Source organism: Chenopodium quinoa, unplaced genomic scaffold, assembly GCF_001683475.1.
Source record: "Chenopodium quinoa cultivar QQ74 unplaced genomic scaffold, ASM168347v1, whole genome shotgun sequence".
NCBI lineage: Eukaryota > Viridiplantae > Streptophyta > Magnoliopsida > Caryophyllales > Amaranthaceae > Chenopodium > Chenopodium quinoa.
Genome location: NW_018742815.1, coordinates 345,877 through 361,520, shown reverse-complemented (window position 1 = coordinate 361,520; position 15,644 = coordinate 345,877). Strand labels below are relative to the sequence as shown.

The 15,644-nt window shown below is 32.4% G+C and overlaps 2 protein-coding genes and 1 long non-coding RNA gene across 3 annotated transcripts; all 3 read left to right on the top strand.

Annotated features, from left to right (window-relative positions):
* Positions 1–454: 454 nt before the first annotated feature.
* LOC110725552 (pyrophosphate-energized vacuolar membrane proton pump-like) lies at positions 455–7,138 on the top strand. The gene is made up of 8 exons (XM_021905005.1): positions 455–787; positions 3,497–4,071; positions 4,199–4,578; positions 4,751–4,837; positions 4,922–5,252; positions 5,483–5,893; positions 6,270–6,329; positions 6,493–7,138. Exons 1-8 carry the CDS (start codon positions 544–546, stop codon positions 6,697–6,699), a joined length of 2,295 nt encoding a protein of 764 aa, XP_021760697.1. The 5' UTR covers positions 455–543; the 3' UTR covers positions 6,700–7,138.
* Positions 7,139–7,562: 424 nt separating this feature from the next.
* LOC110725558 lies at positions 7,563–8,328 on the top strand. Its single transcript, XR_002512190.1, has 3 exons — positions 7,563–7,698; positions 7,794–7,859; positions 7,953–8,328. It is a non-coding gene; the product is annotated as an uncharacterized LOC110725558 (long non-coding RNA).
* A 184-nt stretch (positions 8,329–8,512) lies between these two features.
* On the top strand, positions 8,513–9,303 carry LOC110725556. The gene is made up of 2 exons (XM_021905009.1): positions 8,513–8,684; positions 8,777–9,303. The coding sequence occupies exons 1-2, from the start codon at positions 8,589–8,591 to the stop codon at positions 8,996–8,998; spliced, it is 318 nt and encodes a 105-aa protein (XP_021760701.1). The 5' UTR covers positions 8,513–8,588; the 3' UTR covers positions 8,999–9,303.
* Positions 9,304–15,644: the final 6,341 nt, after the last annotated feature.

Sequence of the window (15,644 nt, the reverse complement as noted above, 5' to 3'; positions counted from 1 at the left end):
TTTTGTTTTAAAGTGAATGAGTTTGTGTCCAATTTCCTTAGTATCTTTTATTCACATTTGGTCTTAAAACTTTTCTTTAATAATTAGAGGCTTCAGTGTAGAAAATGATGGAAGTAAATTTTTTGTTTTAAGGAAAATGTAAAAATTGCATTTGAAAATACCAATTTTAGACAAAACACCATCAATCATTCTTAAGTTCTCACTTAATAGGAAAAGTTGGAAGATTTCAATAATTTTTTTTTTAACAAAGATTTCATATTTCATACCACAGGACTCAAGCCCACAACAAGTATGTAGTTATGTAAATAAATAAATAAATAAAAGTACTTCATATTAAAAAAAAAAAAAAAACAATAAAAAATAGTTTTTTTTTTTAAAAAAAAAAAAAATTTTCCTCATTTCTCTCTCTATAAAATCGGTCTCTCACAAATCTCACATTTCCTCTCCTCTTCTCCTCTTTCAAACCCTCTTCTTCTCTCTCTCTCCTTATCTTCATCAACCTCCCCCCCCCCCCAAAAAAAAAGAAAAAAAAGAAAAAAAAATATGGGTGTTGTTCTTCTTCCAGATCTCGGAACAGAGATTTTGATTCCAGTTTGTGGGGTAATTGGAATCGTTTTCTCTTTAGTTCAATGGTACATCGTTTCACAGGTTAAGCTTTCCCCTGATTCTGGGCGTAGTAACAATAATAAGAATGGATACTCTGAGAGTTTGATTGAAGAAGAAGAAGGTCTCAATGACCCTGGCGTTGTTGCAAAATGTGCTGAGATTCAGAGTGCTATTTCTGAAGGTGGACTAATTTCTCATTTTTTGGGGTTTTATTTTTAAATATTTGTTTCTGAGTTCATTTTGATTGATTTATTTATTTATTTTCTTAAATCTCTGGGTTCATTTTGATTTTTTTTTTTATTTTTTATTTTTTATTTCTGGGTTTGTTTGATCTAATCTGTGTGATTTGATTTGGATGATTTATGGGTTTGTGTTAATTTTGCTGGATATTTTGTTGTATACATTGATGGAATCGAAATTCTGTGTGTGTGTGTGTTTTTTTTTTTGTGGAAATGTGTCCAAGATTAATTCATTTTTGGGTGTGTATTATTTTTGTGATTTTAATTTTGTGGGGTTCTTTAAGTAGGATTTTTACTTCATAAATTAATTCTATATAAAAAAAAATCAAATTTGGGAGCTCTATTTATCGGCAATTCTAGATTTTGAGTTTAACTTTTTATTTATTTATCTGGGCTGTGATTTAAATGCTTAGAATTAAAAATGATAATGGAGAATTTGATGTAAATGCTTATGATTTGAATTATTATTGACCCTTTAAATATATTCTATGTGTTCAAGAAATTAATTTTGGATATTTCTTTGCAATTTATAGTCATTTGGGAATTTTTGCATAATTTTTAGATTTGGTTTGGAATTTTGATACTTAAATATAATTGGACTCTTATAATTGCTGATTGGTGGAGAAAATGGCTTCTCCTTTAATCTGCATTTGAAGAGATTGATTTTATCACATGGAATATGATATTATAGTGTCGGTCAATTGCTGTTAAATTCATTGTTAGCTCACACATTTTCAGCTTGCATTGGCAATTTGGTTGTACATGTGGATTAAGGAAAGAGCAAAAACCTTTCGAATTTGTAACTGTCATTTGGTTGTAGTTTTGGACCAAGAAAAGAGCAGAAAACTTTAGAACTTGTAATTTTTGTTATTTGATTAATTTATTTGTGTGGCTTACATTGTGTGGTGATAATTTAGATTGGGAATTGTTCAATAAGTTGTGGAATACATGACCTGTGAAATTTAATTTCAATACTATCAACTATGTATATGTTTGTGCCATTCAACCTTTTGCATTTGACTCTTTCTTCCAGATCTGATTGTTTTTATAATTGTTTAAGCTTTGATATTGCGCTTGACTGTGTACTTTCATGTAGGGAACTACGGAATTGTTCAATAAGCTGTGGTTTAAGTCGGTAGGGTTTAGTAGGATTTATGAAAAGATTCGGAAGTTGTGAGGTTAATGTGCTATATTTGTTTGCTAGTCATGTTGTTGCGATCATGATTATGCTGATTTTGGGTCCGATGCCCACGAATGTTGGGATACTGTGCCGCTATGAGATTTCTATATAGTAAAATTAGTGATATAATTTGTCAAATCCTAGGAGTTCTCAATCTAGATCTGATGTTTAATTATATCTTTAATGTTTTGCACATGGTGTGCAGACTTACAAATCAAGGCTTTTTGTCAATTTCTTTTTAGTTCTAAAATATGCACATTTGCTCTGTATGGCATCTTGTTTGTGCAGTTGGGATTTGTATTTATAGTATAGCTCTGCAAGTGTGAACTGGCATGTTGTCCTTTCAGGACTAATATATTGTGGAACATGCTGCTTGTGATCTTGTTTTAGCGGCGTTACTGGGAAATGGGGGACATTAAGGCTTGTATAATGCTCGGCTTTGTACTGCTTGTGTGTTTTAGTTATTTGTTTATTCCCCCTTCCCATTTACGACTACTTTATTCTTTAATTTTATTCTTCATACTTTAATTTATTTGTTTATATATTTTTCCAAATAGCCTTACTTTTTGATTTTTTTTCTTTTCTTTTCTTTTCTTTTTGTAATGTTTTGTTTTACATTGATTAAAAGACAGTGTAAATTTTGTTATGGGCCGTTTTATGTCGTGGGCCATGATATTGACTTCAACTGACAAGTATACTGTCTTTGTTTTCTTTAAGCCCATTTGTGTATGTGTGGGTGGGCTTTTGGACAATCTTAAAAACTAATAGTTCCCTTTGTGGGTTACAGTGACTAGTCGGAGAATTGAGCTTCCATGATGCTGCTTTGCTTAATTGATTCCTTCCGTCTCTGATGTTTGAGTTCTAGTTTTTCAGTTTGAAATATCTGTTTCTTCATGTATAGCTTCTTGCTTAGTCGTATGAGTGTATGACATCAAGCTGCCTCTATTCTTGTTATCAAAGTTTTAAGAGTATTGTTTAGAATTGTGGAATTTTTGATGTCAAGTTTCTGCATGGTATGATACTGTTCCTGTGATGTGATGATACTGTAAAAAGTATTTTATGTAAACAATGTGTTAGCTTCATCAATGCTGCGTGAAAGCAAACTTGACCAAATAACAGAATTGAATAGATTATATAATTTCTTTTGATTTTTGGTGGCTCTTCTGGTTGCACTGTAAATATTTTGTCATGATTCTAGCTTTACCATTACCTTATTTCACAATAGGATGTGAAGACACTTTATATGCTGGCTGGATCTTATATTCTAGTTCTAGTTGAGATTTTGGCTGTTAGGTTATGAAAAGAATGCTTGTGTATCTGAAGTTTTTTCTTGATATGTTTTGCGGAATTTAAACTTAGGTAGAGATATAAAACTGTGCATAAACTATCATTTTTCAAATGTGCTGTCAATTCTTTTGTATTTTTTTTAATTGATGAGTTGCTAACATTACATTGTGCATTACTTTTACAGGAGCAACCTCCTTCCTGTACACTATGTATTTTTATGTTGGCATCTTCATGGTTGCTTTTGCTGTGCTGATATTCGTTTTCCTCGGATCTGTGGAGGGTTTCAGTACAAAAAACCAGGAGTGCACCTATGACAAATCCAAGACCTGCAAACCTGCACTTGCCACTGCTGTCTTCAGCACAGTGTCATTTTTGCTTGGTGCTATCACCTCTTTGGCTTCTGGTTTCCTTGGGATGAAGATTGCAACATATGCAAATGCACGAACAACACTAGAGGCCAGAAAGAGTGTTGGTAAAGCTTTTATTGTAGCATTCAGGTCTGGAGCTGTCATGGGCTTCCTGCTTGCAGCAAATGGTCTTTTGGTGCTTTACATTACCATCCTGCTCTTTAAGCTGTACTATGGTGATGACTGGGAAGGTCTTTTTGAGGCTATCACTGGTTACGGTCTTGGAGGATCTTCCATGGCCCTCTTTGGCAGAGTTGGTGGAGGTATTTACACCAAAGCTGCTGATGTTGGTGCTGATCTTGTCGGTAAAATTGAAAGAAACATCCCCGAGGATGACCCTAGGAATCCAGCTGTAAGCCTTCCTCTCACTCTCAGTGAAATGTTAGATATTTATATTCAACTTTAATAGTTGAATGAGTTGTTTGTATATTGTAGCATGGTGACTACTGACTTACATGGGTGCCTATTTTTCTTTTTAGGTTATTGCTGACAATGTCGGTGATAATGTTGGTGATATTGCTGGTATGGGTTCCGATCTCTTTGGATCCTTTGCTGAGTCATCCTGTGCTGCTCTTGTCGTGGCATCAATTTCCTCATTTGGGATCAATCATGAATTTACTGCAATATTGTACCCACTATTGATCAGCTCTGTTGGTATTGTTATCTGTTTGATCACAACTTTATTTGCAACTGATTTCTTCGAGATCAAGGCTGTTAAGGAGATTGAGCCTGCACTCAAGAAGCAACTAGTCATCTCCACTGGTCTAATGACTGTTGCAGTTGCAGTTATTTCATGGGTTGCCCTTCCTTCTTCATTTACCATTTTTGATTTTGGAACTCAGAGGGAGGTAAAGAACTGGTAAGCGACTTCTCCTACCCTTAGCCTCTTTCTTGTATTATAAGCTTCTTTAAATATCAAAACTTTGCTGTATTTTTTATGAGTAGTAGTATGTTTACTTGATTTGATTTTCCACATCATGCAAGTATTCATATCGTTTCTTTGGGCTAATTGCTTCTCTTTCAATGTGTAGGCAATTGTTCTTATGTGTTGCTGTTGGTTTGTGGGCTGGTCTCATCATTGGATTTGTAACTGAATACTATACTAGCAATGCATACAGGTATCTCTCATGATAACTACCATCTCTACTAATCTACTTGCTCTTTGTTTTTGGCTAAACTCTGACTGTCATCTACAATTGTAGCCCTGTGCAAGATGTTGCTGATTCATGCCGAACTGGAGCTGCCACAAATGTTATTTTTGGCCTGGCTTTGGGTTACAAATCAGTCATTATCCCCATATTTGCCATTGCTGTCAGTATATTTGTTAGTTTTAGCTTTGCAGCCATGTATGGAATTGCTGTGGCTGCCCTTGGTATGCTGAGCACCATTGCCACTGGATTAGCTATCGATGCATATGGCCCCATCAGTGACAATGCTGGAGGTATTGCTGAGATGGCTGGTATGAGTCACAGCATCCGTGAGAGAACCGACGCTCTTGATGCTGCTGGAAACACAACTGCTGCTATTGGAAAGGTATTGCAATTCTTATTTCTTGGTGTATAATTCTTCTGGATAACCAATAGGTGGCTGATCAAATATGGGGTTGGCCCCAAGACTTAGCTTACATATAATGTCTGGTGGCTATGCTAATAAGCTAGTTTACACCTCTGATCAGCTTTGAGGTTTTTTATTGGTTAACACCTGCCTATGTAAGCATGTCAAAAAATAATCTTCTCTTACCAATTTGCTGTGGTACTTTTCAGGGTTTTGCCATTGGTTCTGCAGCTCTTGTTTCTCTAGCCCTTTTTGGTGCTTTTGTGAGCCGTGCTGCTATCTCAACTGTTGATGTCTTGACCCCAAAAGTCTTCATTGGCCTTCTTGTGGGAGCCATGCTTCCGTACTGGTTCTCTGCCATGACCATGAAGAGTGTGGGAAGTGCAGCTTTGAAGATGGTTGAAGAGGTCCGTAGGCAATTTAATGAAATCCCTGGCTTGATGGAAGGTACTACCAAGCCTGACTACGCTAACTGTGTCAAGATCTCCACTGATGCTTCCATCAAGGAGATGATCCCCCCTGGTGCTCTAGTCATGCTGACACCATTGATTGTTGGAACCCTCTTCGGTGTTGAAACTCTTTCTGGTGTTCTTGCTGGTTCTCTCGTGTCTGGTGTACAGGTAAGAATAAGTCCTTTTCTTCGACTGTGCTGTCTATTAAAAATTGAGTTATATTGAATATGTGTAATTGTTTTTTTTGGGTGCGGGGGGAGGAGGGGGAGGGGGGGGGGGTATAGGAGAGAGACGCAAACCTTCCTATTACCGCATGTTTTATAGGGAGTCTAAAATTCCAATTGCTGGATTTAAAATTCCTGTGTACATTTTTCTACAGTTTTGTCTAGTTGATTAGTTATTAAGATGAGAATTGGGATTTTCTTCTGCACCTAAATCAAATCCCCGTGTTAGAATCAACATGCATCTGTATTGAGATTTTTCCTTGTATATAGTATTTTGTTGTTTAGTTAATTAAGATTAAAATCCTTTATTTGCATTACAGATCGCTATTTCTGCATCCAACACTGGTGGTGCTTGGGACAATGCCAAGAAATACATTGAGGTAAGCAATTGACGCCCCATGATTCTACCTTCCACTTTGTGTTGCCTTAGCTCTATGCTGAAAAAACTAGTAAATTCTTTTACAATAGTGTGTCTTGTGTTAACAGAAACAACTCTATGAAATGAGGTCATTGTATTAATTCTGTTACAATAACTTGTTGCAGGCTGGTGCTTCTGAGCATGCAGTGTCGCTCGGCCCTAAGGGATCGGACGCACACAAGGCAGCTGTGATCGGTGACACCATTGGTGACCCTCTTAAGGATACATCTGGACCATCACTCAACATCCTGATCAAGCTGATGGCTGTTGAGTCATTAGTGTTTGCCCCCTTCTTTGCTACCCACGGTGGCTTGCTCTTCAAGATCTTCTAAAGATGATCAACGAATGCAGGCAACGAAGGGAGGAGTTCGCGGTGATTTCTCCCCATTTTGTCGCCTACAAATTTGGTAGTTTTTAATTTTATCGCACAATTTTTGAACGTCGTTAGAAGGCAAGGCTGAGGGGCTAAACTCCTACTTCACTTTGTATTGAGGGGGGTAGGAGGTTGACGATGATGATAATTTGGGTCAGTCTTGGTTAAATAGAATTATATGGTCAACAATATTCTTTTCTTTTTTCTTTTTATGTACCAACGGGATTGTAGTAATCATTTTGCAAACTTTTTTAGGGCAAAATCCGGTTTCAATTTTAGTTTGCAGTCGTCTTTTCCCCCCTGAGAAAGTGTATGTGTTCATCGTTTTTCGCCGGAGAGATTCTGTTGTTGAGCATTGTTGTTAACACATATATATCTAAACAGATTGTTGTCATCCATATATATCTTGCAATGATACGCTTCATAGCACCACTGCTTGATTCAATGGAGTGTTAATGACTTAACGAGTGTACGTGTTAACCGGGGAAGAAATATCAAAAATAAAACTTTTTATAATATCTCGAGGAAAATTGTCAAAGATAATACTTCTTCTCCGTACGAAATTGGGCCAGCAGTTAAAACAAGATAATCTCTTAATTTACTTGATTTATTGGTTGGTTTCTTAACACCTACTCCCTAGTGTAGCTTCCACTACCTACACCCCCCTATACGCTGTGTTTCACGCAACCCAGGAACCCCACTAACCCCACAATAACCGCAGTAAAAAAACTAACCGCCCCTACCCCATGTTATATATATATTAAAAAAAAAAAAAGAAACCCAGTATTTTCTCTCTCTAAAACATTCCTCTCAAACATTCTTCCATTTTCTCTCTCATAAAATTCAAAACAATACGAAGCATTTACAGCAAAAAATTGTCCAAAATTACTTGAAATTTAGTACAAATGTCTGAAATTCAAGGTGATAAAACAGAATCGGAACAAGATTTACCAAAAGAGTAAGTAATTTTGTTAATTTTGTTCATTTTTTTTGCAATTATAGTACGATTTTGGATATAAACCTAATTTTTGGTTAAATTTCTTGCGATTGAAGTGTAATTTCACAAAAGGAGACTTCGAAGAAGATTATTGAAGTTGAAACTGCAAAATCGGAACAAGAGTAAGTAATGTTAATTTTGTTCATTTAATTTTGCAATTGTAGTACGATTTTAAATATGAAACCTAATTTATGTTCAATTTATTGCGATTGTAGTGTGAGTTTGCAGAAGAACATTTCAGAGAAGAACATTTTGCAGAAGAACACTTCAGAAGGGAGTAATTCGGAGAAAAATACTGAAGAAATGTATGAACCCTAATTTAGTTCAATTTCTTGCGATTTAATGTGTGAACAATAATTTTTGTTAAATTCCTTGCAATTATAGTGTGATTTTAACAATTAATTAAACAAAACAGAGATGATGATGAAATACTTCTTCACTCAAGAGTAGATAAATTGAAAAAAAAGCGCGAAAAAAGTCCAATTGTAGATCCTGAACTTTTAAAAGATATTGAAAAGTCAAGTGGTACAGATCTAAAAATGTCTCCAATTTCAAGGTATATAATCATTTACATAATATATTATGTTCATTTTGAATATACTATTTGTATCCGACCATATGGTTTTATAATTGTTTAATATGTTATTTGGATTTGATTATTAATAATGTTATCATGATCTTAGTTATATAATCATATAATCATATAATCATATAATATATAATTTTGATCATATATAATCTGATAGTTAATCATTTTATTTTTTTTGTAGCTGTTCTATTTTGATAGAGTCCAGAGATTGGGGAAAAAGCCACCAAGAACAATTCCAATTATTTCTGTTTGGAAACGGGACATGGTTGTTGAAAGAATCAAAAATGAATTGGAATTGGGACTTGGTAAAGGGAAGATACTTCCTAGAATTGTTGAAGAAGCTGAAATCAGTCCTGAGGTATGTAAAATGAACACTTTGAAATACATAAATGTTCATTTCTTTAATATGAAATATTTTGGGTAAAATCTAACAATTTATCTATAATATAGATTTTTATGAATGATTTCATTGATGTGGTGATTGAAACTGGTCGTTCCTTGTCAAAACTATCAAGCAAACTGTTGAAAGCTAAGGAAATATTCCCTGAAAATGACTTGGTAAAGAAAGTTGTAGAGGTTATGGGGAAAGTGGCAAGAGAACCTTCAATCTTAAGCCAAGATGAAGAAATCTATGGCTCCGAAGATTTTCTTGAATGCAATTGCAAAAGCTGAAAGGGAATTTTTTAAAGCAGTTGATATGGAGAAAAACAAAAAAGGAAAACAGAAAAAGGAGGAGTTCAACATCAACAAAGCATTCAGTTTGGGACTTACTCCCCCATCTCCACAAATAGGTAAGAACAAAATAAAAATGTTTAAATATGATACTCAATATATTTAATGATATGTTTAACTAACAATTGTTTTTTGTAAAAAAATGAAATCTTATACAAAAAATCCAACATCTACAACAATGGGTGTTATTGCAGCTGAAGCTTCTACTTCTGTAGAAGATGAAAATCCTACTGGAAAATCTCCTCCTATAGGTAAAAAAATGTTCATAATTATTATGTATAATGTTCATATTCATATTTGTTAATGTTCATTTTATAAACTGCAGAATTGGCAGATCCAAAGAGCACTGAAAATCAAGCCTCTGGTTCTGTACAAGTTGTAGAAGACAATTCACAAAAAAAAAAAACTCCAGCAGCTAGTGAAGTTATGAGGAACAAGGAAAGTGAACAAGAACAGGGGTAAAAAACAAAACCCCCAGCAATTAGTGATGTCCCATGTATTATTAGTAATAATGTAGTTTATTTTGGTGTTTCAAAAAAACAATTTAGGTTTATGTAACTTTGAAGAATGTTTTATTAAATCAAGAACAAGTAAGGGTTATGTAATTTATGAATTTCAACATGTTATTGTAATATTAATTAGTTTTTGTGTGGTGTAAACTATTTCTATTAATAATTTAGTTGTTAAAATATAAACATAACATCATGTTACTAACTTGATTTGATTTTTCAGAAAACAAGTGAAAAATCTAACAGTGGAGATACAGAAGGAAATTTTGACAATAAAGAAAAAGAAGAAAGATTCATTTTCCTCAGGGACTGGCAAAAGGTAAAGATATTACATATCTTGCTCTACAAATAAATGAAAATTTGTGGGAACTAATATGTTCATATATAGATTACTTTTTGTTCAAGGAAGAAAATATAAAAAAAAGTCATCGAGAAGTCAAATGACACACAACCTGAAAAGAAGATAGATGACAGGTATAAAATACAATCCTTAATTTTCTAATTATTTTAAATGTTCATCTGTACATACATATATGATAATATTTGGTTCATAATATGTTCAGTTCATCAAAGAGGCCACAGCGTCAATCCCAAACTCTTCCTCTTGCATTTAGATCTCTATATATGATCAAATACAAAGATCTTTTTAAAGATGAGAAAAAAATGAATCAACTTGTATGTGACTTTGCTTATAGTAGAGAAGATGAAAGGTAACTTATTCATAATACATAAACTTTTATAAGTTTTTGAGAAATTACTCATTTACACATTGCTTAATGTTCATTTGCAGTGCACTTTTATATCATGATGGATTAAATAACATAAATAGAGCAGAAATGAAAACACTTGGAGATGATGTACAAGTTATGAATTGTGTCATAGATTCATGGGCAACAATTCTAAATCATAAGAACACAAAAAACAAGATATATTTCTCAACAATGCCACATGTAAGTTTATTTCAATTATTTTAGATTTTTATTACTCAACAAAGGTTTTATTAATTAATGTTTACATGTTTAAAAATGCAGCAAATTATGTGCACAAATAATGTTTGCAGAGAGGGGTCAACAATGGAAAAAAGATGTAAGGAATTCATAGAAAGAATAAACAATGAATTGAAGATGTACAAAATCAAAAGCATTGTTGGATACAAACAGGTAACATCAATACATATATTATAACATGTTCAATTCTAATAAATTAAATGTTCAATAATAATATATTATTTGTTCAGATATTTTTTCCAGTAGCAGCTGCCAATCATTTTTTCGTGTTGTGCATCAATCATATGAAGGATACCATCCATATCATCGACAATAGAAAGTTACCACAACATGTATCAGTACCTCAAAAGTATCTTGACCAACCAAAAATGATTGTAAGTTAAAATATTATTCAATCATTTTAATAAATGACTAATTTTTATTATATATAATTTAAATGTTCATTTTATGATCAATAAATATTCACTTGTTGATTGATAAATGTTCAAAACAGCTAAAAGGATTGGCTGCATACATGAAACATATTGGTTATGAGGATGCAAGTTTCATTGAAGATTATCAAATTGTATTGGAAAAAATGAAATGGCGCAACAATGCAGACTACAAAAACTGTGGAGTTTACATTATAAAGCATATGGAAACTTTCACTGCTGATCCTAATGAAGAATGGATTTGTGATTTGAAAGCAAACAACATAAGTATATCAAATGTTCAATTATATAACATGTAATGTTCATTTATATAACATATAATTGTTCTTAACTTATAATTCATTCTTATTCGCAGCTGAACCAAATAAGGAAACTGAGGATGCAATACACAGCTGAACTGATGCTTTTTGAAGAAAACACTGAGTCTAGGATAAACAGAAGAAAACAAGAAAGTTGGAAAAATAGTAGTAATATAGTCATTTTTCATATAAAGACAATTTCAATGTATAAACAATATTTCATGTTTAGACAATTTCATTTACATATCAGCATTATTATTTTAAAAAGTTTGTATTTGGATATTTCTTTTTAATCAATTTCATGTATACAAAAATTTCATATAAAATGTTCATTTATTTAAGCATAAATGTTCATATTCAAATATGACCATATATCATAAAAAGTTGCATGTGTTGATAAAATCATATATAATACTATGATAAATGATCAAATATAAACACATAATGTACATATATAAATAATAAAAAGAACATATTTTCAAAATATATATATAAAAAAATGGAACTGTTAATAATATTTGGTAAAAAGACATTCAAATATCAATAATGGTGTAAAAAAGATATATAATCTGACAATATAATTCTTAAAACAAGTATGAAATACTGATTATAATAATACTTGAAGAAGTATTAGCTCTCTTATTTACCACTGTTAGCTAATCTCTTAGCTACATTAGTATAAAAAAAAGCTAAAAATCTATCATACTTGGTAGAAAACTGTCCAAAACCAACATCATCATTTCTTGTAACATTAGAAGCACTCTCATTATTAGCCCTTGAAGAAGTAGCACCAACTTGAACATTCTTTTGAGTAGAAGGAAGAACAGTAGAATGTATTGGAACTGTAGGAGCCCTAAAAGCGTAATGATCATTCAAAGAACCAACACGCACCCTTTTCGAAACATTTGTAGATGTATATCTACTAGCATTGGCTTGAACATTCTTTTGCATAGAATAAAGAATAGAAGAACGTATTGGAACTCTTGGAGTTCTACTAGCAGCATTATCATTCACAGAACCAAAATGAACCCTTTTTTGAACATTTGTAGATATGTGTGAATCCTTTTCCTGCACAAGAAAATTAAACATTATGAGACAATTAAATGTTCAATTTCTAAAAACAAAATGAACAAATAAGATGATATTACCTTAGCAATAGCAGAAATATCTGGATCAACAGATATATTGGATTGAAGAGAGCTTTCGCCAGTAGCCTTTAAAAAATATTTTGAAAATGTTAAAAATGTACATATAAAATGGAAAGTACAAAATGCATCTATTAAAAATTTTGTAAATACCTGATCAACCTCATTTAGAACACTTTGATCAGAATCCTTTGAGCTAGAAGGAATATCTACAACCTATAATTTACTATTATAAATTAATTTTTATAAAATAAATATAATAATATTCATAAAATAAAGAAAATAAATAAATTAACCTGATGTAAGGGGTTTTCAAGAACAATTAAGTCAGTAGGATCATTTATAGAATTGGCATAACTAATTGCAAATCCATTCTCATCAAATTCCTAGCAAAAAAAAAAAAAAAATTATGTGTGAAATATATAATCAAATATAGTTATATAAATGTTCATTCCTGAAGATAATATTGTATATAATGAATTAAATGAACATATATGATAACATAATGATCATAAATACCTGAACAACAGCTTGACCTTTAGCTCGTATATAAGGAGTATAAATAGCCTTCCTCTTCCTCCAATTACCCTTTGCTTTGTTGCATGCTTTCTCTAAGGCACTCTTTGACCTAAAATTCCTCTCACCAGCAGGCCTTGATTTTGGTGGATTCTTGACTTCATGATCAACAATTTCAATACCTTTAGCAGGCTCACTAAAATCTATAGCACCAGAAACACTCTCAACCTTTTCCTTTAAAAGGTTAAAATAACAATCAACCTCTGCCCTTGCATTCAATGAATTTTGACAACTTGTTACCAACTTGACAAATTTCCTTAGTGTTTGTGACCTCCACACACTTGTAGCCACAACATTAGTTCTCAAAGTTGGTTCTTCAATACCATGACTACACATAGCAGCCTTTGTCCAGCGTTTCATTATGTACTCTTGTGGAATTTTACGAACACAATGCAAATGATATACTCGTAGAGAATGAGAGCAAAGCAAACCAGTTTCACTAAAGAACATGCAAGTGCAAAAGATTGCATGTGTTTCTTTATTAAAAATAACTTCATGTTTAACAATGTCCTTCCCAGGATGCCAAAGATGATACGAGTATTCAGGAAAATGCAAACCAGAATCTCGATGATCATATGCAGTACCTTTGATGAACTGCTCTTCAAAAAGCACATAAGCCTGAATAGTATATATAGTTCTTGCATGAACTAAAATCCCAATGTTAGCAAAATCTAAATGTCTATTTCCCCTCAAATTATTGTAATCTATACAACCTTCTTTGCTCCTCCACTCAGAAACAACATCTAGAAAAACATGGTAAAAGTCACATAGACCTTGTGTCTTATTAAGTCTATGAGAAACTGACTTATTAGTAGTTTCACTACGTTGAGAAGATAGAATACCACCAGACCAAAACTTCTTAGAATAAGCTGGACACCACATCTCCTTTATTTTGTACAAATCACACAACCAATCATCATTTGCACAATTATATTTCACCAACATTCTGTGAAGCAGAAATGAACATTTATCATTTCAATAAAGAACATAAAGTAATTGCATGAACATTTATATAAATATAAATGTTCATATTTAAACACAAAATTTAAATAACCATAAAGATGTACAGATTCCATATAATAATAGAATGACAAATGATCAAATTAAAAAAACTAATGTACATATATGAATAATAAAATGATCATATTTTAAGAATTATCAAATAGACAGAAAGAATAAAATATATAAATATTACCTTTTCCAGAAATGCTCAAACTCAGCAGGGGTTTCACAATATTTCAGTAAATAGCTGAACAAATCTGTAAAACCATCCAAAGCTCTCAATGCTGCAATATGCTTCTTTGAATTTTGCTCAAGATTCCATACACATAATCGATGATGGACAGTTGAAGGGAATGTGTTTCTTATACCCGTAGCAATGGCTTGTGCTTGATCAGTCATAATAGTAATGGGACTTTTCTTTCCCATTGAATAAAGAAATGTATCAAATAACCAATCAAAAGAATCAGTGCGCTCATTAAGAGTAAAACCCATACCAAACATCACATTTTTACCATGATGGTTCATCCCAACAAAAGGAGCACAAATCATTCCATATTTATTAGTTTTATATGTTGTATCAAAGGCCAATAAATCTCCAGAGTAATGATAATATCTAAGCATTCTTCCATCGCGCCAAAAAAAAATAACCAAGGCACCACTATCATCTTGTTCAAAATCATAATAAAAATCTGCTTCATCTACATGTCTCTTTGCAAAATACTTAATCAGCTGATTGCTATCACATGCATCAAGTTTGGCAGCTTTATCACATGATAATGCATTATACACATCCGAAGCCGTAAAAGTAAGGTTAGGAGACCCATCAACCTCCTTTTTTAAAGCCCTCAAAGAATCAGCAACTTTTACTCCACTCATTTTCAATGTAGAAATAAATCGAAGTTGTTCATCATTAACACTCCTTTGAGACCTTATTAAATGCCTCTTTTCAACAGGAATCATATCATGATTATGAACCATTTCATGTCTTGAACATGTTCAAACACCATCATGATCAACAAAAAACTGTATAAAAGCATTACAACCAGTTCGACAATCAAGCTTCTCATAAACCCTACGATTCCTACACTTATCATCCTTATAACCCTCATTAGCACAAAGAAATCGTTTCTTCAATAATGAGCCATCTCTTCTCCACTTACACTTCCCAACTCGAACTCCAAAACCCTTCCTAAAAGCGTACTCATTATACATTTCATAAGCTTCGTCTTCAGATTTAAATTCTTTATACAATAATTCAGACTTCTCTGCCTCTTGATATACAATACCATCCTTTTTTCCCACTACATAAATATGTGAAATAAAATTATGATCAATATCAAAAATAAAATGTACAATAACAAAACAACAAATGATCAACTATAAATAAATTTAAAATCTAATATAATTAAAAATGATAATGTACACAAATGATCATTTATCAATTTAAAATGAACAATATGAAAATATATCAGTAACTCAGTAACAAATGATAATATAAAAATGATTATTTAGAATAATACATTTGATCAAAAAAACCTATAAAATGTTTAACAAATTGAACAAATTAAAACACATTACAACATAAAAACAAATTAAATTAAGATCTAGCAAAACAAA

Coding starts and splice junctions, on each gene's coding strand:
- LOC110725552 (XM_021905005.1), top strand. CDS start 544: ATGGGTGTTGTTCTTCTTCCAGATCTCGGAACAGAGATTTTGATTCCA. Junction 4,072..4,198: donor ATGACCCTAGGAATCCAGCT/GTAAGCCTTCCT, acceptor TTTTCTTTTTAG/GTTATTGCTGACAATGTCGG. Junction 4,579..4,750: donor CAGAGGGAGGTAAAGAACTG/GTAAGCGACTTC, acceptor TTCAATGTGTAG/GCAATTGTTCTTATGTGTTG.
- LOC110725556 (XM_021905009.1), top strand. CDS start 8,589: ATGGTTGTTGAAAGAATCAAAAATGAATTGGAATTGGGACTTGGTAAA. Junction 8,685..8,776: donor AAGCTGAAATCAGTCCTGAG/GTATGTAAAATG, acceptor TCTATAATATAG/ATTTTTATGAATGATTTCAT.